General features: G+C 46.6%; 1 protein-coding gene across 2 annotated transcripts; it reads left to right on the forward strand.

The window, feature by feature from the left end:
* The first annotated feature begins 296 nt into the window (after positions 1–296).
* ENC1 (ectodermal-neural cortex 1) lies at positions 297–12,890 on the forward strand. 2 transcript variants are annotated; one of them, XM_073905318.1, is made up of 3 exons: positions 297–781; positions 4,447–6,250; positions 10,290–12,890. In XM_073905318.1, exon 2 carries the CDS (start codon positions 4,460–4,462, stop codon positions 6,227–6,229), a length of 1,770 nt encoding a protein of 589 aa, XP_073761419.1. In that variant the 5' UTR covers positions 297–781; positions 4,447–4,459; the 3' UTR covers positions 6,230–6,250; positions 10,290–12,890. The 2 variants fall into 2 exon arrangements, with proteins under 2 accessions (XP_073761419.1, XP_025748507.1); XM_025892722.2 differs by having other exon boundaries at positions 303–781; positions 4,447–6,261.
* The last annotated feature ends 9,102 nt before the right edge of the window (positions 12,891–21,992 follow it).

Consider the following 21,992-nt stretch of genomic DNA (forward strand, 5'->3'; position numbering starts at 1 on the left):
TTAAACCGGGCTGGGCCAGAGAGGCGCAGGCACTCCGACCCGGCCAAACTTGTTCAACTCGCGGTCCCTGAGGATTGCAGCTACTGGTGGCTTAGGCACCGTGTCCGCTTTGTCTCCCTTCACTCTCCGCAGCCCCCCTCCCCCGCTTCCTCTCTCGACTAACTCCCCCGACACGCTCTTCTCCAGCTCTTCCCGTCGCCTCCTCCTCCCCTTCCTCCTCCTCCTCCTCCTCCGCGGGCGGCATTCACGCGCTTCCTCTCTCCTTCCCCCGGTGTCACTCTGCATCCGCACCGTCTCCTCCCTCCCCTCTTCCTCCTCTTCCCTCCCCTCCTCCCTCCTCCCCTCCCCTCCCCTCCCGCCGTGCCGCGCCCCTTATAGCCAGGCGCGCGGTCGCTGGGCGCAGACTGCTCGGGCAGCCGGAGAGGAGGTGGCGCAGCAGTGGCGCTGTGGAGACCGAGTCCAGACGCCAGGCGGCCGCCGGCGCACTCGAGCGCTTTCTAGCTCCCTCCCCGGAGTGCACAGCCCGCCTCCTTGTGCGGCTGCAGGCTCGCTCTCTCTTCCCGAGACGCGCTCCGGGAGACCTTCGGCGGGTCGCGAGCAGAGTCCGCGGCGTGGGGGTCGCGAGGCGCTGTCCTCTCCCCGGCGGGCGCCCCATGCGCGCTCCTTTCGCCCCGGCAGTCGCCGCTGCTCACGGGGGCTGAGACGTCCGCCTTGTCGCCTCCCGCCCGGTGACCTAGGCGAGGACCCAGCTGGTTGTGCGCTGACGCCGGTCGCAGCCGCCGTAAGTTTCCCCCGCCGCCCCGGACCTGTTGCGGCCATCGCGGTTTTCCGGGGCAGCCTTGGCCTGCGGGGGTGTGTTCGCCGGGGGTGTGCGTTCGCCCCGGAGCCCCGAACTCCGACTTGGGCGGAGGTGGGGGAACTGTTCGCGGGGCGGAGACCTCGGGGGTCGCCGCTGACCTCCCGCAGCGTGCAGACGCTGGCCATCGCTGGAGGGATCTCCTCTGGTCCGGCTCGCCGGCCCCCGGGCGAGCTGCTGGGGATCGGAGAGCCGAGCCGGGGTTTCCTTCCCCCGCCGAAAGCGGCGCTTCGCTGGGGGTGGCTGTCGCTCGGCCTCGCACTTCGCAGCCCCCGGGGCCGAGCGCCCGGGATCGTCGGCCCACGTTGCCCCCCACCCGGCACAGGGGAGCGCCGGGGCCACGCGCGCACAACGTCTTCGTGACGGCACGTTCACTGCGGCGGAATGTCTGTGGGGAATGAATGAAAACTTTCTGAAAAATCAACTTCTTCTCGTGCACGTATTTGGCCTTTGGTGTGACATTAGGAGTTTCAAAGGATAGCAATTGGTGGGCGTGGTGGAGACGAACCTTGAAACTTGTTTGGCGTGTAATTTCGTGTTGCCCTCACAGGTACGGCCAGCGTGCTGAGGAGCGTTGCAAGTGTTACAGAGGGCTGTCTGATCAGTTGGTTTTCTTGTTAACAATGTCTTTCTAATGTCGTTCCATTGTTATCAGTAAGGTAAACGCTCGAGAAAATCGGCCTCGTTTCTCCTTTGAGTGCATTGAGACCAGGTTCAAAATCTAAGGAGATGTGACGGGACGCAAAGTATTGGCAGCAGGGAGCATGAGTAAAGAGCATTAAGTGAACTGAAGTTACTGTAACTAGAAGCCCTTTTGATGTTCACGGTAACAGCAGCCCTTTCTCTGTTTTCTTTGTGGACACAGGTTAAGTGTGTGTGTGTGTGTGTGTGTGTGTGTGTGTGTGTGTGTGTGTTTGGCTACTTACTTGGCGTGCAAATATTTCTCTGGGGGCTTAAAAAATACTGGAAGGGTGATTCGTTTTATGTTGAAGTTGTGTTTGGTGACTGTATAAATGGCTTCTGCTGATATTTTGATGTTTGCATAATTTTAAACCAGAAGGTAAGTCGTTTCCCTTGGGTCTTTAAGTTTACCCTTTATTTTAAGCAAGTATTGCTGCAAGAATGTTGGATTTTGCCTGTGACATGCTTCTCCATTTGGATGGTATCCAAGATGACAGGCTAGCCTCTTGCTTCTGGTTTTGTGGGCCAACCTGGAAAATGCAGGAGCATAAACACAGGAGGCATAGGGATGCAGATTCTATATCCTAAGGTCTTCTGAACTGTTTTCTTAAGGGTGAGCCTCGTAGTGAATGTTGTTTTACCCTGTCTGGAATCTAATGCTCAGGGAAACATGTTCTGGGCCCCGGTGTGATTCCCACTCACTGTGCAGGCACTTTGGTGTCATGTACCTTGTGCAGGGAGCCTCATTCTTCAGCTAGAGGTGTGTTCACTCTTAGCTTGAGAGAAGGCGGCTTTTTGAGGGTGCTTTGGAAGCATTTGCTTAAAAAAGAAAGCAGAACTACTCGTTTGGAATGTTTGTAAGTTTCTATATAAGGCATCAGAGTATTCATAGCATCTTTTGAGGTTTAAGCTTAAAGCCTTCCTCAAAGTACTTCAGATTGAATGTACTAATTCACAGCTATAGTGGTAGAGCATCAGGGATGCTGATACGTGTTCTAAGTCTTGGGAGACTTGGTGCATTCGCATAGCGTGGAGTTGGGTCTCCAGAGCACTGGGCATCGCTTCACATGGATTGGACTGTAAAGGCTTTGCTTGAGGTAAGGATGATGGGGGGCTCCTCACCCTTTGTCCTATCCTAAAGTTGTTGTGGACACCGAATGTTGTCTTTCTAGCACCAGAGTCCTAGAACATTGTTACTTACTTTCTTCCACTAAGCCATGTTTACTGCTAGTGAAGAGTTAACATTCCAAAACTGAAAGAAAACAAGTTGCATCACCTAAGGCTCTGTGGCCAGTGTGTCCAGGCACAGTTGGCACCTGATCTTTGTTGTGCGCTGTGCCACAGCTGGGCAGGAAGTGCAGCTTGGTGGCTAGCCTGTGGATTTGTGGAAAATGGCTCATTTGCGTTTATTAGTAATTACTGCAATATACATTAAAAAATAAATATCTGAACTGTTGAAGGAAAAGAGGAGGCGGTAGGCTTCAGCCGCCTGTAAAAACTAACTGTTCTGTGTTTGGAACAGATACTGTAACTTACACGGTTGTTTACCCTCCTGGCATAAACAGCTTCCTTAGGAATCCTTTGACAGGCAGGTTCTTGAAGGCTTTAGTCTTTTGAAGTTAACAGAAGGATAGGATTAAAAAAGAAAAAAAAAAAGAAAAGCATGTGATTCAGTTTTTTGAAGATAGGTGATAGGTATGTCCTGTGTCTTTAACCTACGGTTTACTTACTGAAGAAAGCCAAAGACAGCATTAGATTTTGCTATAATTTCAGTAATACAGAGGAAAGTACTTTAGTCAGCAAATAAATTCTAGGGTGGCCCTAAATTAACAATGGCTGGCAAAATACACACACAACACACACACACACACACACACAGGTGTGAGTACATTTGATTTACATAAAGCAGGGTTTGCACTTTGAACTCCTGTGCACGTGCCCGTGTTTGCAGGTACACAAGAATGGTCCTGGTGATGCACTGTTGAATCAAGAGAGAGGGATGGATAGATCCTTTGTTCCTGCATCTGGTTTTCTAGGAATTGATATAAAGCAGGAAGAAAGAAAAACAGCAGTGATGAGTATGCTACTCAAAATATTCTTCCTTTTATGTGTGCAAATCCTCATTTTGGAAGCTGTCCAGAGCAAGAAAGATGGGTGGTGATTGTGGCCAGAATCTGTTCTGTGTTTTCACAAAAGCCGGCTGATCAATATATGCTAATGTTTATATTGGTGCTCTTTGAGGACTCTGGCGTGGTAGAATTGTCTGGTTAGAAACTGTAACATTCCAATAAAGATCTGATCGTGGAAGAAGGTGGCTTAAGCCTATGATTTTAAGGTGACATTGCCCATTTACTGCGATACACACAGAAACTGGATCTTACTAAAGGTATTCTTAATGGAATTAATTAGTAGGTACTTGTTTTACACATGGCTTTATGTTGCATGGGGCATAAAGGCTGGTGCCCATCCTGGCGTTACGAGAGCTGGAAGCCCAGCATTTTAAGTGGCCTGCAGTGAATCAGCTGGACAAGGGTAGGGAGCTATGAGGGTGAGACCTCCCTCGTCTTGGGCTTTGCTGGCTTACATTCTCAAGGACTTCAATATCCTGAAAGTTGGCAGTCAGGTTTTCCAAGATGAACCTGCTTGCAAGCCTTGATTTTTTTTTTTTTTTTTTTTTTAAACAGCGTTCAAATAGCCCAGCAGTGTTACAGTGAATGCCTTTCCTTATAGGTGGTTGTCTCTGACTTTGTACAGGCTTGGCTATCCATTATTCCGAGCAGTAGGCGCCAAGGCTAATGACAAAGTGTTCTGTTTTCTCTGTTCACAATGATTTGTGTGGCTTTGTTCTGCTGTTCTGAACATCAGGAGCATCACATTCAGTGGTTTGTTTTGTCTTGTTTTCATTTTAGGAGTGGAAACAAAATGTCAGTCAGTGTGCATGAGAACCGCAAGTCGAGGGCCAGCAGTGGCTCCATTAACATCTATCTGTTTCACAAGTCTTCCTATGCTGACAGTGTCCTCACGCACTTGAACCTTTTACGCCAGCAGCGCCTCTTCACGGATGTCCTTCTCCATGCCGGGAATAGGACCTTCCCCTGTCACCGGGCGGTGCTGGCTGCCTGCAGCCGTTACTTTGAAGCCATGTTCAGCGGCGGCCTGAAAGAGAGCCAGGACAGTGAAGTCAACTTCGACAACTCCATCCACCCAGAAGTTTTGGAGCTGCTGCTTGACTATGCGTACTCCTCCCGGGTCATCATTAATGAAGAAAACGCAGAATCGCTTCTGGAAGCCGGCGACATGCTGGAGTTTCAGGACATCCGGGACGCGTGTGCAGAGTTCCTAGAAAAGAACCTGCATCCCACCAACTGCCTGGGCATGCTCCTGCTCTCCGATGCGCACCAGTGCACGAAGCTGTATGAACTCTCCTGGAGAATGTGCCTCAGCAATTTCCAAACCATCAGGAAGAACGAAGATTTCCTCCAGCTGCCCCAGGACATGGTAGTGCAGCTCTTGTCCAGTGAAGAGCTGGAGACAGAAGATGAAAGGCTTGTGTACGAGTCTGCAATTAACTGGATCAGCTACGACCTGAAGAAGCGCTACTGCTACCTCCCAGAGCTGTTGCAGACAGTGAGGCTGGCTCTCCTGCCTGCCATCTATCTCATGGAGAATGTGGCCATGGAGGAACTCATTACCAAGCAGAGAAAGAGTAAGGAGATTGTGGAAGAGGCCATCAGGTGCAAACTAAAAATCCTGCAGAACGACGGCGTGGTAACCAGCCTCTGTGCCCGGCCTCGGAAGACTGGCCATGCTCTCTTCCTCTTGGGAGGGCAGACCTTCATGTGCGACAAGCTGTATCTGGTGGACCAGAAGGCCAAAGAAATAATTCCCAAGGCTGACATCCCCAGCCCAAGAAAAGAGTTCAGTGCGTGTGCAATTGGCTGCAAAGTGTACATTACTGGGGGGCGAGGGTCTGAAAATGGAGTCTCAAAAGATGTCTGGGTTTACGATACCCTGCATGAAGAGTGGTCCAAAGCTGCCCCCATGTTGGTGGCCAGGTTCGGCCATGGCTCTGCTGAACTGAAGCACTGCCTGTATGTGGTTGGGGGGCACACAGCTGCAACGGGCTGTCTCCCAGCCTCCCCCTCAGTCTCTCTAAAGCAAGTAGAACACTATGACCCCACGACCAACAAATGGACCATGGTGGCCCCCCTCCGAGAAGGCGTTAGCAATGCTGCAGTGGTGAGTGCCAAACTCAAGTTGTTCGCCTTCGGAGGTACCAGCGTCAGTCATGACAAGCTCCCTAAGGTTCAGTGTTACGATCAGTGTGAAAACAGGTGGACGGTACCAGCCACCTGTCCCCAGCCCTGGCGTTACACAGCAGCAGCGGTTCTGGGTAACCAGATTTTCATTATGGGGGGAGATACGGAGTTCTCTGCCTGCTCTGCTTACAAATTCAACAGTGAGACTTACCAGTGGACCAAGGTTGGAGACGTCACAGCAAAGCGCATGAGCTGCCACGCTGTCGCCTCTGGAAACAAGCTCTACGTGGTGGGAGGGTACTTCGGCATTCAGCGTTGCAAAACTCTGGACTGTTATGACCCGACGTTAGATGTGTGGAACAGCATCACCACAGTCCCGTACTCGCTGATTCCTACTGCATTTGTGAGCACCTGGAAGCATCTGCCTTCTTAAACGCAGTACACCTTCAAGAAGGTGAGCGTGAGGTAAGAAGTGAGTGTGGCTGTAAGTATGCGTGTAATTAAGCTAGCTGTGTGAGTTCCTATGGAGACTGAGACGTGATTGATGTAGCTCATCCCATGGAAGTAGTGCTACAAAAACTATTAAGAGGATTGGCACCCCAGAACTGTGAAAGCACTTGTGTTAACCACAGCTGCAGCTCCCCACCCCATAACAGAAGCCCACGGTTCTCAGCCTTGACTGAGCCTCCCACTCTCCCAAAGAGCTTTTCAAAAACGGCCCATCCCAGAGATTTGATTGCATTTGGTCCGGGTGGGTCCCAGGCAGCAGCATTTTTTGGAAGTTTTCTAGTGATTCTGATCTACAGCTGGGTTGAGAACCCCTGCCCTGGGTTAATAATGCCAACTAATGTTTACTGAGCCCTCCCTGCCTGCCTGGAGCTGGGCCATGTGTCTCACATGGATCATTTCATGTGATCCTGAGAACGACCTCGTGAGATATTACTAGAGCACTTTATAGATGAAAACAACTGAACCACACAGAGGGTAAGTCAGTAGCCCAAGGTCATGGAGCTTCATAGGTGGAAGAGTTGGTCAAGAAATCAACCCAGGCACTCTGGCTCCAGAGAGGAAGCACTTGAACATCATGCTGAACGGCTCCTTAAGAAACCTGAGCTTCATATTCATCTTACCCCAGGAGACATTTGTTAATATTCAAATTTAGATGCCTCAAACCCTTTGTGGAATGAAGTAGGGTGTAAAAAAACAGAATGCTTAAGTTTAGTTTGTTCCCTCCCAAATTATTTATTGCCTATTTAAAAATTTTTTCCTTGAGAAAAAAAAATAGCCCCCTTTAGGGCATTTATTAACTTCAGAGGGAAATCAAGGTCTATCCTTGTAAAAGGTTGCACCTGCATTGTATAAATTTGTCAGATGCGTGGCACACTGAGCCCTCTAGACAGCCTTCCACTGCAGCCTTTCAGAGTTAATCAGACAGGCTGACCCTATTGTCAGGGCTAACAAAAGTTGTCTTTCTTTGTCATATATCTGAGTCCATAATGGTCGTCTTGTGTACTTAAGAGTATATAATACTCTTGGCTCAAATAATTAATAGGCCTACACAGTTCAGTGTTAGTGGAGCTAATGGCCGTTTTGCTGCCGTTAAGCATCTTTAGCATTGGCCCCAGGAACCACTTAAGCACGTCTGAGTGTAGCACGGAGCACGTGGGATGTGTTGATTTGTTTTGGTAATTCATGGGCTTATTACTAATAATAAGAGAAAATTAAAACTAGGCTTTGGAGGAAGTACAGTGAAAACTAGCTCATTACCTGGAGACTTTTGGCTCTGTTTTCCCTAATGTGTTTCACACTTTCGAAGAGGACTTTCAGAGGGAAAAAAAGGAAATCTAGGGGTCTTTGTGAGCTCAGCAAAGAGGGATTTTGACTCATTTGTCTTTTCTATCCACCTTTCTTACAGCTTATTTTAAGGCACCGCTAAAATTGGCCTCACTGTTAACAATTAATCGTTCTCGTTTTTTCATTGGTTCAGTTGTCTCCTCCAGCCTCTAACAGTACAGTTCTTAGTAATAGAATGTAACCTTGGGACGAAACTCCTTCAAAGGAGCTGCAACAGTCAAACGTCCTGTGGGGAGCGACCGGGCTGACAGCGTCCCACACCAAACTGGTTTTTGCAGCCTTGCTGGCATCTCAGTAATCCTGAGTAAACAAATACTCTGAACGTGGTTATTTCATCTGCGATATGAGTTGCATGACTCACCTCTAAAGCACGTTTGAAGAACCTTCTGGGCAAAAGCATCAATTAAGAGTACACTAAGTTCGGTGTTAGTCCAGAACTGACTATATTTGCATAGGAGAGGCAGAAAAATTGCCAGTGATGGTGGTGGTACCACAAAATGGTGACTGGTAGATGGGCTGGCGCCTTTGGAGCAAGGTAAGGAAGCGCGGAGGCAGGAAGAGACCACGTGTGCATTCTGGTTCGGGGTTTGAAGCTGTGGACTATGGACCTTTCTGGACTTCAGATCCCTCTTTTGTCCAATGACTGATCTGAATTTGGCTTCTCCAAGCTCTATTCATATTCAGACTTGGGTGAATTGATAAATGAGGGGAGAAAAGGGGCGAAAAACACCTTACCCATTGTCTGACCTATATATTCTGAGGTTTCTTTCCTTCTTCAATTGAGACCTCAGCCAGCCATGGAATTAGCTTTGTGTGTGGCAGGAAAGTGAAGCTTCTTTGATTATCATCTGCTTGTTATCTTAATTCTTCATTTTTGGTGCCTCCTTTTGCAGCCCAGAGTATGTTGGCAAACACTTGAATTTGCCCTATCCTGGGTGTTTGAACCTAATCACAGACTTCCGGTCCCCGGGAACCAAGCAAATAAAGTGTTAGGTCATATGGGAAACACCACCTCCCCGCCCTGGGTGCCGGCAGCCAGAGTGGAGCACAGAACAACGGAATTTGACAGGGCTCCTTCGCCTTTGCAAAGGGCGGGGTGGACCTGATCAAAGCCACTCTTTCGGTTTCCGATAGGGAGCATGTTGGTTTAAATGTCCAAAGTTTTCTACACACAGGATAGTGTTAAAACACTTCAGCTGGATGGGGTGACTTTAAAAGAGATGCCGTGCAGGTATCAGCCCTAAGCTGCAGAAACTTCCGGGACATCTCTTTGATCTCCAAACGTAGGTGCTAACCAAGTTAATACAGCGTTAACAAGAAGTTTCCCTAAGGTCTAGAAGCTCATTCATCAGGGGGATTTTAACTGTCTCCTGACTGTTCTGTCAGTAGGTGGGAAGGACAAAAAGGAAATTACTTTTGATTACTCTCCCATTTTCATGGTGCTTTGTGGCCCCAACCTGACAGCACTTGGATCTCGATGTACTTTTGTTTCTTTGTTTTTAGAGTTTTTTTTTTTTTCTGTTTGCATATGCTCCATCATGAAATTTCATATTATTACAATTACAAAATACATTCTTTTGGCCTACTGTTGATATATAGGTTCCTGGGAGGTGGGGGTGGGAGAATGACACTGTAGTCTAAGGAATGCCTTGCAAGCTTGAATCACTGTTATGAAACTGCCAAAAGAAACAACTAATGAAATGAATCAGACTTCTGAACACACAAAAGCGAAAAGAATTCAGTGCAAGTAACGAGCGGCCCCTCCTGAATTCCCTTTTGTCTTCACTTAGAGTTCTAGCAGCAGGGATGAGATTCCTCCGCTAGGGCTGGAAATGTGCTCTATGAACAGATAGGGTGAGTGTTGGAGAGACAAAAAGCCGTCTACATAATTTCCCTGTATCAAAGTAGACATACAGGATGGAAATGGTGGGTCGTGCGGGGAAACACCAGCTCCTGTGAAATGTGCAAGCTTTGTGGTTAGGGCACCTTGAATTTACATTCACGCTTGATGTTGGTGGATTCTGCAGATAATAACTGCATACCATAGCTGGCATCTCCCAAGTGTGGACTGATGAACTTGGAGAATAAACTCCAGCCTTGGGCTGTGGAGGCCTGCGATGTTGTCGTGTGAAAGGAAGCGAGACTGATTTCTGCCATAATGAATAGCAGAGATGCATTTCAGTAAGAGGATTAATATGTCTTGCCTTCTATATGGTGAATAAATTGAATTTGGAATCCTTTATGGTAAATGGGCCAAGGAGGGTTTGCACAAGAATCTTTTTTGACCCTCTGGTGATGGCTTCACAATGGCTCTGTTTAACGATAGAGGTGAAGTGTGAATGTTGGAGGCGGAAGGTGGCAACTCAATAGCAGCACCTAGACGTAGAAGTTTGCATTCACACATATATAAGTTGACAGTGTAGTAGAAAAATGAAGATTTTTCTTTGGATGCCATCGTTTCTGTCGAGCCAATTAGCTGTATCTGTGCACGCACGTGGATGCACTTAATCTTTGCACATTTGCTACCGAACATGTAATTAAGACTTTTAGAAGCAATATTGACCAGCTTTGTCCTGATTTTAATTTTTTTTTTAAATTTCGAGCTACTAACAAGTGTCCTTTTTTTCTCTCTGTTTTAGCTTGCTCCATCACTTGGTGAGACAAAATGAGATTTCTGCTTTGGAGAGGCCAAATTTAATGAAGAGAGAGAAAAGAAAAAAGGAAAAGAAGTTGCTACAAGACTCCGATACAATGCACTGCACCTTGTAAATTCTCTAACTGGACATGAAGGAGGGGGTGGGGGAGGGGGTGGGATTTTCAGTGCAAGTAGCACATGGTTTAAATATGAATGAATGAACCTGTGATCTAGTCCTTGTCTTGTAATTGTGGATTAATGTCAGCGTTAATCAGCCCCTCAAAGGGAGAGAAAAGCCGGCCCTTTTCCCTTGCTGTACCATATTCAGCATTTGATTTCCATGGGCTCTACCATTTATGTGTAAAATTTGAAATGGTTGTCACCTCTCTGAGGAGCAAGCCTGAAGCCTCCACCCCAGCTGCTGTTGGAGATTGAAAGCCCAACTGTGGGGCCAGGAGGAAAGCTGGCTTGGCTGGCTGCTGAGTGAGGACCACTGGACTCTCCGCTAATCTCCGAGGGGTTGTACTCCCCAGGAAGGTTCTGAACAATGGGGACATTGTTGGTAGGTGTTTGGTAGATGTTCTTTTCTATTTATAAGTGACTTTAAACTTTCCCTTGGCTGTTAAAAAATTTGTTATAGATTTAGCTATTTATTGTTTGATGCCTGCATGCTGAAACAATGCTTACAATTGTCTTCACGTGTATGGATGTGTGTGAATGGTTATATGTTTTGCACAATTTTGTGGCTGTTGTGAAGTGCTTTGCTGCACAAAAATGGAAAACTTGGGAGTTACAATTTGGAGTATAACTGGAGGGTGGGTTGGGAAGGGGGTATTTTGTAAATGTCAAGACAGGGAAGGAGTATAAGACAGAAACATTACATTGTAGAGGTAGAGAAAGCATGGAGGTCACTTTTCTTAGACTCACTAACTTTTAATGGGGTTTCATGGGCTCTGGTCATGCTGATGGCTCATGGGGTGAGGGAAGTCTTCACTACCCTGTTCCTTCCCATCTGAGTCACCTACTTCAATCTCAGCTACTGAAATTTGGAAAGGACCAAGTCGCTTTGCAGTTTTTTTCTTTGTGTAATATCCTGAAATCCTGGAAAATTCTATGGAATAGTTCTGTATATAGGGCACAGGTTAAAGGCATTGTCCAAAGTTTATTTATTTTATTTATTACCCTGTGAGAATGCTTTGCCATACCCACAGTTAACAGGAGAAAGCTGAGTTGCCACAGATGTAAATTAATTCACTCACCGGATTTGCTTGGCCTGGTGGGTTCATTGTTCTGTCTTCTCGATGTACAGTTGAGCAAGTGTTAGGAGTTCTCCAAGACCATATTCACATTGGTACTATGTATACTTTAGTGCTCACCCTTGGGTAAGTCTCTAAAAAGAACTCTTTGGTACGCAAAAGTGACACATTTGGCCAGGAAACACCAAAGAATGATGAGCAGTGGCCCCTGTTGAGAGGTTTTCCGGGAACGTTGGGAATCTGTTGTGAATACATTCTTTGCTAGTTCGAGTGCTTGTTTACTAACTGTGTGCCGTGATAGGTATTAGTGCTAGACTCAATTAGGTGCTTGCTCAGAGGTGTCTGGGGAAGACCAGAATTTGCAACTCGCACCGCTTTCATCGATGTTTCTCACATTACTTGTAGTTTAGAAAATAGGTCTTAAGACTGATAACAACCTTCTACATTGTGAGTGTGTTTGCATTGTCTAGTGACAGATAACTCCTTAACATTTCTCTTTACCTGAATACTTTAGACTAATTGTACATGTCCGTTCGTGCCATGAATAAGTGGGCTATAGTTGGACCAAAATAAATGAGCCATTGGAATAAAAGCATCACAATACTTTTCCAGCAGGCAGTTCCTCGCTCCTAGATGTGTTCTAAGCGATGCAAATGTCTACTTGTACTCTGGCGGCATGGGGGTGGCGTTATATTATAGCAGCGAAGGCTCTCTAGTTTATGATGCAAATCTGCTGAGATGTGTGTGTCACCGCGTGACTTCTGAAAGCAGGATGAATTTTCTGCAGCTGTTTCAAAGTTGTGGTCTGTCCTTGAATCCTCTGTTAATTACTGTGTGCGAGCCAGAGGGAGCCGTGGTCAGGATGGGCCCCCAGCCTGCAGGGAACTTTCTGGACTCCCGCTCTTTGAATTGATGTAGGCATTTGGGCTCACTACTTGACCATTCTCACCCTGTGAAACGTCCCCCACTTTGAAGCAAATACAATTCACAGCACAGTGCACACAAAAACCTTGGCATAAGACAGAGAAGGTTCTTCTTATTCTGTGGACTGGTTGCTGTGGAAACGGATAACAAAGGGCAGCCTTCCACTTCTGGTATAATTGTGTAGCCCCCTTTTCTCTGGGCTTGACACCTGTCTGAATAAGAGTGATTAGAGCTGAATAATATCCCTCTCTTGGCTGTTGAATATGTGGTTCACGTACAAAACTCTGTGTAAGTTGAAGTAAAGTGTTCATGTTCATATGTGCTTGTTTGCTACTATTACATTTTTGAGGTTTTGTAAAACTGTTATTTTTTTTTTCACAATGTGAAACTGAAGGTCAAATAAATTATTAGAGATTTTCTCTTCATTGTGTGTGTGAGTCTTTATTTTAATACAATATAATCTACCGAAACCTGGTGCCTTTTGTAGTTTAATGAAGGTGAGGATCATTTCAAATGTTTTCTGAACGTGTTTATTTCACCATCTAGTCACATACATTCAGGGAAGTGGTTTTGCGTGTTGAATAATTAAAATTTTTGGCCTTGGGTATTTCTTCAAGCAGTGCAAAACACCTCAATTCTGGTTTATTCCTAGCTTGGGATATAAAAAGTCATATACCAGGCGATGGTAAGACCGCATAGGTAATATACAGAAGGAATTTAGTTTTTAGCATCCTCATGTGGCTTGTATTTTGACAGGAAAGCTGTGAGGGAAGGGGCTGGAGTTCTAGCCCCTTTTCATCTGACGTGCCTTAGAAATCATTAAAATAAGTGGGAATATATGCGTATTATTTCCCTGTAGTGGCACAGAAAACCACAAATTTAACCCCTCTGATATACTTAGCTGCTTCCAAGTTGAAAGCCACTGTCCCGGCTGGCTCAGGGTAAAGACTGAGGAAGCTTCTCACCCTTGCCTCATGATCATTTTCTGTCACAGTAAGATGCTCCTTTATCACTTGAGTTGGGCCCCTTGCTGTTTTAATGTGTACAGCGATGTCAGGCATAATCTTTTTTTGGATAGAAAATAAATACTACCTAATTAGAACTCTATGAGAGCCCCCAAGCAGGCAGAATGCAATTACAGCCTTTGGACTTTGACCAAAATGCCAAGCAGATGCCTCAGGTTTTATAGAAGGATCATCCAGTTCTGTGCTGGGTGAGTCTGGTCTAGTGCCAAGCCTTGGAGTCTTCAGATCCCATGGGCACAGTGCTGATGACCCATGGAAACCCTGTTGATGACACCATAGACAACACCATATGACTGGGAAGAGGGGAAGTTAGCAGCTACGAGTTGACACATGGGACTTGGATGTTCAGAAAAAGCCTTGATGTTAATCTTCAGAAGGGTTGAGAATGATTCCTAGAGGGATGATTGGAAATCCGCCTTTCAATCTTTGGAGTTCTTTTTATCCTCTCTGTTGGGACATGTAGACAGATTGGGGTAAAGAAGTGACTTCAAATCCTTTTCATTAATTTGGAAATGTCATTTCATTCAGACATTCCGATTGCCCTAAACGGTGCATGTATTGGCTTGGATTGCCTTGGGTTGCATGTAAGAGGAATCTGGCTCCGATGGTGGTTTAACCGCAGTGATGAAACTGTTGGGAAGCTGGCAGACCGGGGCTGGCACCGCCCCCCCCCCCCGCCCCGGAGGCCATGGAGGTCCAGGGCTGCACCTGCTTTGCCATCCTGGCCATGGGTCTTGGTTTGAATGCCTGCAGGAGAGCAGCTGTAGCTCATGGCTTGCAGGTCAGCAAAAATGGGGGCAGACGAAGGGGAATAAGTACGTGCCAGATGAAGCTCTTCCCTTTTCTTGGGACGGTACTAGTTTTCCTAAAAGACCTGCCTAGGAGGTGTACACTTCCCTCTCGGCCATACTAGGTCACATGAACTTCCAAAGAAATAAAGGGTCAGGGCTATGTTCATTGGGACACGTTGTCAACCCACACAGAAATGTGATTTTGCTAGTAAGGATGAAAGGAAGGAGGGATGGAGTGGCAACTGTATGGCATCTTTTCTGGTGGACAATCAAAGGGTCCCTTTAAACCACAATCCCGTTGATTGATTACGATGTGCTGGGACTATGGGCTTTACAATCATTACTTAGTCCTCACAACAAAGGTTGGGAAATGGCAGAGCTTTTTTTTATTTATTTATCAGAGCGCGCGCACAAGCAGGGAGAGTGGCAGGCAGAGGGAGAAGGAGAAGCAGGCTCCCCACTGAGCAGGGAGCCCCACACACGGGGCTCGATCCCAGGACCCCGGGATCACGGTCTGAGCTGAAGGCAGCTGCTTAACTGACTGAGCCACCCACCCAAGTGCCCGGTGCAGAGCGTTCTTCACATCTCCAACCCTCAGCTCCTTCATTTATAAAATCCGGATTCATATTCTTTAACAGAAAGATTTAATGCCATAAATTTAAGAGAAAGCACTAAGCTCCGTGCCTGACACATAGTAGGTTCTCACTAGTTTTCAGCCATCATTTTTTCAACACTACTGGGAGAAATACATCTGCTAAATCTGAGTGTCTATTCCATGCAAGGGGTTGTGGTAAAGGTCTGCGTGCCCATCGCCTAACTGCGTCTTCATAACAACCCTGATAGTAGGCACTATTATCACCTTCATTTTGTAGATGAAGAAACAGGTTTTGAGAGATTATCCAACTTGCCCAAGGGAGTGGTGGAGCCTGGGTTTCAAGGCATGTTCTCCAACCTGCTCCTCTCTGTCCAGGAATGTGGAGGAAAAGTGACTCAGAGGGCTGAGCCTGGCTGTGGCAAATGCAGGGCTCTCTTGTGTCCATCATGTCCAGGAAGCCTTGACTTTAGAAGAGCCAAGGAAGCTGTAGCTGGTGAGTCCTGCCCTCAGACATGAGAACTAAAGAAGCACATGGAAGGACTCTACATTGTGACTCAAAATGTTCCTTGACACTGTGTTCTGAAGATAAGATTGTGGAGAATTTAAAAATAAATGGGCTCCCCACCCCCAGTGTGGCTGTTACATTTGATAGTTCATTGAACGGCATACACTTACACTATGTGTACTTTTCTATTTGTACAATTTTTATTTACTGAGAGATTGAATATACAATGGATAATAGCCAGAGCATAACAGGAAGAGAACAACTCTGACCCACGGGCTGCAGCAACCAGTCCAGGAGACCAAAATCTATGGTGGCCAGCCTGCAATTTACAAGTCAGGCCTGTGGGAAGTCAGACCACTATCTCTAGCAACTCGTTCAGCCAAACAATAACCCATGTAATAACTGGCTCAAAATGGCCAGGATTTTGGTTGATAATGGAAAACTTCCCTAATTTTTGTCCTTGCTTCCAACTGAGGACTAGCCAGAGACAGCCCAATATGCCCCCCCTAACCATCACACAGGATGCCCTACTTTTAATTAGCCCACCTACAGCTTCCCCACGCCACCTGCCTCCAGTCAGGGCATATCTGAAGCGTCCCCTTTTCTCCACTATAAAGCTTTCCCACTCCTCAGCCTGCCTTTGAGTATCTGCCAAAAGACAGTGGCTGACTCTCTTGCTATAGCTAGCTCTGAATAAATAGCCTTTGCCTGCTCTCATGTGGCTGGTCTTTGTGTACTTCCACAGACAAATGTTTGTCCAATAAAAAAATTAAATATTTCAATAAAAAGGTTCATAAAGAGGAAGTGGGGACCAACACTGTGGGTTCTGGGTAAACTGGGTTTTCAGAAGGATGCTGTTTTATCCTGAATGTCGGAAAAGAATGAAATGTGCATAATACATAGAGTATGAGAAAAATGGATTTTGAGTTAATGGGGTTGAGATTAGGGCATCTGGTTTGCCGCAAGGAGAGCAGTTGCTTTGTTTGGGAATATTTTGAATAAAGCGAGAGAGAACACTTAAGTAAGTTTTATAGCCATATTCATGGTGCACATGAATGTATGAATAAATGCAAAAACTTAGCAGTTAATTCCTGGTCGTGCCTGTCACAAATCTTAAGTGCTTTGCCTGTCTGACACATACTCAGACAAGCCATCTGTCCTGCATTTGAGTTTAATCATAGACAATGAATTTTAAAGCTCTGTTATTTGTCAGACATTGGACCACTAAGTTTAAGACCTAACTTGCAGACGGAAAAAAAATGTGTGCTGGGGCATGACTATGAATTAAAAGTAATTTGACTAAGTAAATTATAAATCTACCATAATCTTGTCCAGCTCTGTTTACAGCCCAGCTTGCTTTCTGAGTCCAGGGGAACCAAAGGAGACAAAGTTTCTCTCTCTCTCTCTCTCTCTCTCTCTGGTCCTGTTTCCTTAGCAACCTAATCTTTATCTGAAGAAAGATGGAGGTCTGCATGGAAGAAAGGCAGTTGGAATTTCAGCAAAGACTCTCACTAGTCTTTCTCCTGCCTTATCAAATGATTTGTTTTGTTACAAAAAGTTATTTTAGACGCACTTTTTAGATGTACTGGGAGATCCTGGAAAGGCTGAGAGAATGTTTCCACATAACATTGTAACCACAAAGAAGATGAAATCAGCCTCGGTGGACACAAACTAGGCACCTGCAAAGTGAGAACTAAAATGTCTCTTGGGGAGCCTGCTGGCTCAGTCTGTGGAGCATGTGACTCTTGATCTCCAGGTCGTGAGTTCAAGCCCCATGTTGGGCACAGAGATGACTTAAAAAAAAAAATAAATAAAATGCCTCTGTCTCTGAGGTTCTAAGTAATATATACACAAGCTCTAAGTTGCAAACACCCCTGGTCCCTCTCAGCCACCCACGTACATTCTGGCCAAAGCATTGCTGCCAGGAGAACCATTCTGAGAGGATGAATCTTGGAATTTTGAAATCATTTGTACACTGTGAAGGAAAGGAAGGCAGAAAGAGGAAGAAGGTGGGGGGCACCCCCATGGAGATGTGTCTCGTGGGGGGTGGCCCACTTCACATCCCTTTCTGGTACTTCCTGAGAGGGCACTTGCTGAGGAGATGGTCGGGGGTCAGCCAACACCCTCTTTCAAAATGAAAATACCTAGGCCCCTTTTGGGGGGCTGTCATTCACACATTTATATGAATTGGGCCAGTCTGTTGGGTGGGTGCAGGTGGGGAGTGCTGACAAACTGCCTCAGGGAACCGGAGCGGGGCCTTGCCTGTGTGGGACTCAGACCCCGAGGCATACCCAGGAGAACCCCAGGAGTTGGGAAGCCTGGAGGTGTAGTAGTAGCAGGTGGGAGAATGAAAGAGGCAACATTTTACTCCTAAAATATTATGGTTAGGGAGGAGGGGAGGATGAATAAGTAGAACATGGAAGATTTTTAAGGCCATGAAACTATCTTGTATGATACTACAAAGGTGGATACCTGTCATTATATGTTTGTCAAAACCCATAGAATGTACAGCACCAAGAGTGAATCCTCATGCAACTGTGGACTTCGGGTGATAATAACGGGTCAGTGTAGGTGCCTAACAGATGTGCCGCCGTGGTGCCAGATGTTGGTAGAGGGGGAGGCTGTGTGTGTTTGTGTGTGTGTGGGGGGGTGGGAACCCTACTCTCCCCTCTGCTCTCATTTTTCTTAAAGATTTTATTTATTCATTTGACAGAGAGGGAGAGAGAGCGAGTGCACAAGCAGGGGGAGCGGCAGAGGCAGAGGGAGAAGCAGGTTCCCCGCTGAGCAGGGAGCCCGATGCGGGACTCGATCCCAGGACCCCGGGATCACGACCTGAGCCGAAGGCAGTCACTTAACCAATTGAGGTGCCCAGGTGCCCCCCTCTGCTCTTATTTCTGATGGGAACCTAAAACCGCTCCAAAAAGTGTTTATTAAATGCCAAAAAATTACATTAGAAACAAAAGGAGTCTTTTGGGGGTGTCAAATAAGTTGTTTAATCTAATAAAGCATACAGTATATATATTGTTGTCCCAGGACCCAGAAGCAGGCCGGCACTTGTGGAGACTCAGAAAATGGAGTCATGGTCGCTACTCATGACCCAACCACCAATTATAACATCGCCATGAGGAGAATATGTGTCCCTTGTTCCGAACTGCCAACTTACAACTCATACTGTTGGAACCAACTCACTCATAACTTAATGACAGTCTATATTTTGGCCAATACCTGTACATGATATCTGCACTCACAGTACAAATGCTGATTCAGAGACTTCATTTCTGCCAATGTTTCTCCTCCACAATACTTAGCATTCAAAATTTAATTACTGTAATATATTTTAATTTCCCTTTTCAGGTATTTCTCTGGAGCAGAAAACTAATTTTGTAAATGGCTGAATGGGTGTACAAATGCCCATGTGTGACTAGAAATTCATTTCTTCATTAATTGGTTCATTCGTGGGGGAAAAAAATTAATTCCATTTGCTGGAAGTGTAGAAATGTTCAAAGAGACAAACCAAACCGTTTGGGAAGAAAAATGGGTGTTTCAAAAAGTTTTACCAGAGCTGATTAGAGATGGCTCAGAGGGAAGCAGAGTGTTTCTCTTGGGTGTCAGTAGGTTGGCCTTGATGGGCAGAGCTCCTTGAACTTTCTGTGAAGAGGCACTTTTCAGCCTCCGTATCCCTAAGGGTAGAGAAGTGCGGTGGGCTATGGAGGCGCGGTGGACGGGGCAGTCCTTTGCTTCCAGCAAACTGGAAAGAAGGCTGTGAGGAGGAATTTATGTAGGACAGTGACTGCCTTCGCAATCTGCAAATGGCACTCACAGCTTCTCCTGCCCTCCAAGAATCATGATAAAGGCAGAGAACCATGGAGTCCTGAGGCGTCTTGGTTGGCTCTGCTTGTGCTCAGACGTGGGGCATTCGGTGTGTTCCTCAGGGTGATAGCTGTCATTAGTAGATCTTGTCTAACCTCTGAGGACAAGGGATGGGCATAACTCCTTTCTCTTCATCACTGACAGTGTAGGAGCTCTCAAAACCAGGGAGGAAAGGAGCTACCTTTGAGGAGGGGAGGGGCTGCTACAATTGTACCTGGAAACCAGGCGCCAGGCATCAGCCCTCAAGGCGGAGCAAAAGGGAGAGAATCTGAGATAGAGAAGATCGGCTCATCTCTGCTCTCTCCGGGTTGGCTTATGCACTGACAACCCCTGTTCACAGGTGGGCATGGAAAGGCATGAGAGAGTCTATGAGGGACATAGCATTAGAATCTGTGATCTGTGGGACTGAACAGAACCTGCAAGGCAGGTTAGGTGAGAGACCCGACAGACGGAGCAGCTCAGTCATGCCCAGCATGGAAGTGCCACCACCACGGGACGACAGTAGCGTTCAGAAGAGCGCTCCGCATCCGTCTCCCGGAGACGGCTCAGACCACAGTGTGGGTGGACCCCTGTGACATGAGGCAGGAAAGACCTCCTTCTCTGGCCCTCTCCTTATTTGGCACAGTCTTTCTCTCTAGACATCTCTTGCTGGTCTATTCTTGTCCTGACTTCTGCCCTTGGAGATCCACACAAACTCAAGAGACTCACAGTTGAAGGCTAGGATTGAAAACCTGGCCCACCTATCGTCCTGCCCTGTGGCCCTGTGACTTCCTGGGGGCGGGTCACATGCAGGTGCAGGTGACAGAAGAGTTTTTGGAAGAGATGTGATGGCCCCAGTGGCCCGGCTTTTAGCATCTTCCTCACAAAGGGCCAGTTTCTTCACTTTCTTTTTTATGTTTGGGGATATGCCGAAACGTTTTTGAAAATTTCTTAGCATTTGGCAATGATCTGCCTGCGCATAGTGATATGATTGCTCTGTTCACAACTAAGCTGCAATTTTAGGCAGAATTTGCAGAGCATCTCAGCATTTAACAGCTCATGAAAACTTGGCAGTAATTTCAGGCCACATAACATCTGCTTATTTCATTTTGTTACAAGTCACCTGGGCAAAAACGTCCCCACTCTGGCCTGTAAATGAGCTAATCTCCAATTAGAACACTCTGGTTAGTAGCAGTAGCAATCAACCCCGAGCCGTCTGTAACGAAGCCTTAAAGCTAATGGCACTTCTTCATGCTAGCAAAACAAAACCATTATTTTCCTTTGTAGCTCAGATGGGAGGTTTGCGAATGTCTTACCAGCTCTAAAAGCTGATTCTCTGAGGAGGAAGTAGTGGTTTCTTTAGTAGAAACAACTTTTTTTTTTAAATCTGGAAATTTTGAACAAAAGGATTTGGGAGCCATTTAATGTGGATTTTAAAATAATGTGGTTCTGTACCAGCACAATGGCCTAGCACTCTCTGATCATTTTATTTTATTTTTTTTTTAAGATTTTATTTATTTGACAGAGAGAGAAACAGCGAGAGAGGGAACACACGCAGGGGGAGTGGGAGAGGGAGAAGCGGGCTTCCCGCCGAGCAGGGAGCCCGACGTTGGGCTCGATCCCAGGACCCTGGGACCATGACCTGAGCCGAAGGCAGACGCTTAACCGACTGAGCCAGCCAGGTGCCCCTCTCTGATCATTTTAAAAAAGCATGGCTATTGCATCTATTCAAGATTTTCCAATGGAGACCTTTGAGCATTGTTATTGAATAGGTAGGGAGCACACTGAGCTCCATAGTTATTTCTCCTCCCATTCCCCGCCCCCCCCCCCAAACTGCTCAAATGTTCCTCAGGAGAAGGACGCTGATTGAATGCATCTGCAAGCATCTCCCTGCTTTGGAAACAGCAGGAATTGCAGATTGGTCATCTTCAGTTTATTAGGTATCCTGACCCCACACCGAGTGTCCTTCTTCAAGGTCAGCTCTCTGTTTCTGGTACCCAGTTTTAGAGGATGACCAAAGGACAGTGGCTTGGAGAAGACAGCAACTGATGCCGTCTTCTTGGGGCTGTTGGCCAGGGCCCGCACGGAGCCCATCAGCCTTCACTGTGGGCTGTGGTACCCATCCTGCTTCCGGGTCCTTTGGCCAGACTTGACAGGATAGGAAATGACGGAAAGTCATCTGAGCTGGGGCCCAACCAAAAAGTTGGCTACAAAGTTCCTTTTTAGCACTCTACACAGGTTTTCTCTGAACTGGTTCTTTACCCCGAGACATAGCTCTCACAATATCATGGGATCAGAGCTGATCATCAGTCTGGGGCGGGTAGTTGACCTTGAATCTTGACTCTGGGCCTGTGCTTAATTTTCTGTGGTGACAATGAAAGCTTATTAAAACCTGACACATTGTTTTCAGCCTTGAGCTCATCTCTGTGATTCACTTCGTCTTAAGGAAGGAGAAGAAACCAAATTAGTCACCGGGAAAAAAAAAAAGAAACGTTTGGGGGCCTCCCTTTTTATGTCATAAAGTTATTTGTAATTTGAGAGTTATTAAACGATCCCACTAAGAGAGCCCCTTCTGTTGAAATGTTAACAGCAGGAGACAAGTTAAACCTACTCAGAGTGCTGTCCTTCACCCACTTGAAGTGTTACTGAGGAGCTAAAATAGAATCACTGACAGCCACATGCCTTGCTGCAAATTCATCCTTAGAATTGAACTGAAGGAGAAATGACAGCTGATGAAGAAGAAGTTTCTTAAATGCAGAAAA

The sequence above is a fragment of the Callorhinus ursinus genome, unplaced genomic scaffold (assembly GCF_003265705.2).
Source record: "Callorhinus ursinus isolate GAN/ISIS: 27379988/994484 unplaced genomic scaffold, GSC_fseal_2.0 scaffold23, whole genome shotgun sequence".
NCBI classification, from domain to species: domain Eukaryota; kingdom Metazoa; phylum Chordata; class Mammalia; order Carnivora; family Otariidae; genus Callorhinus; species Callorhinus ursinus.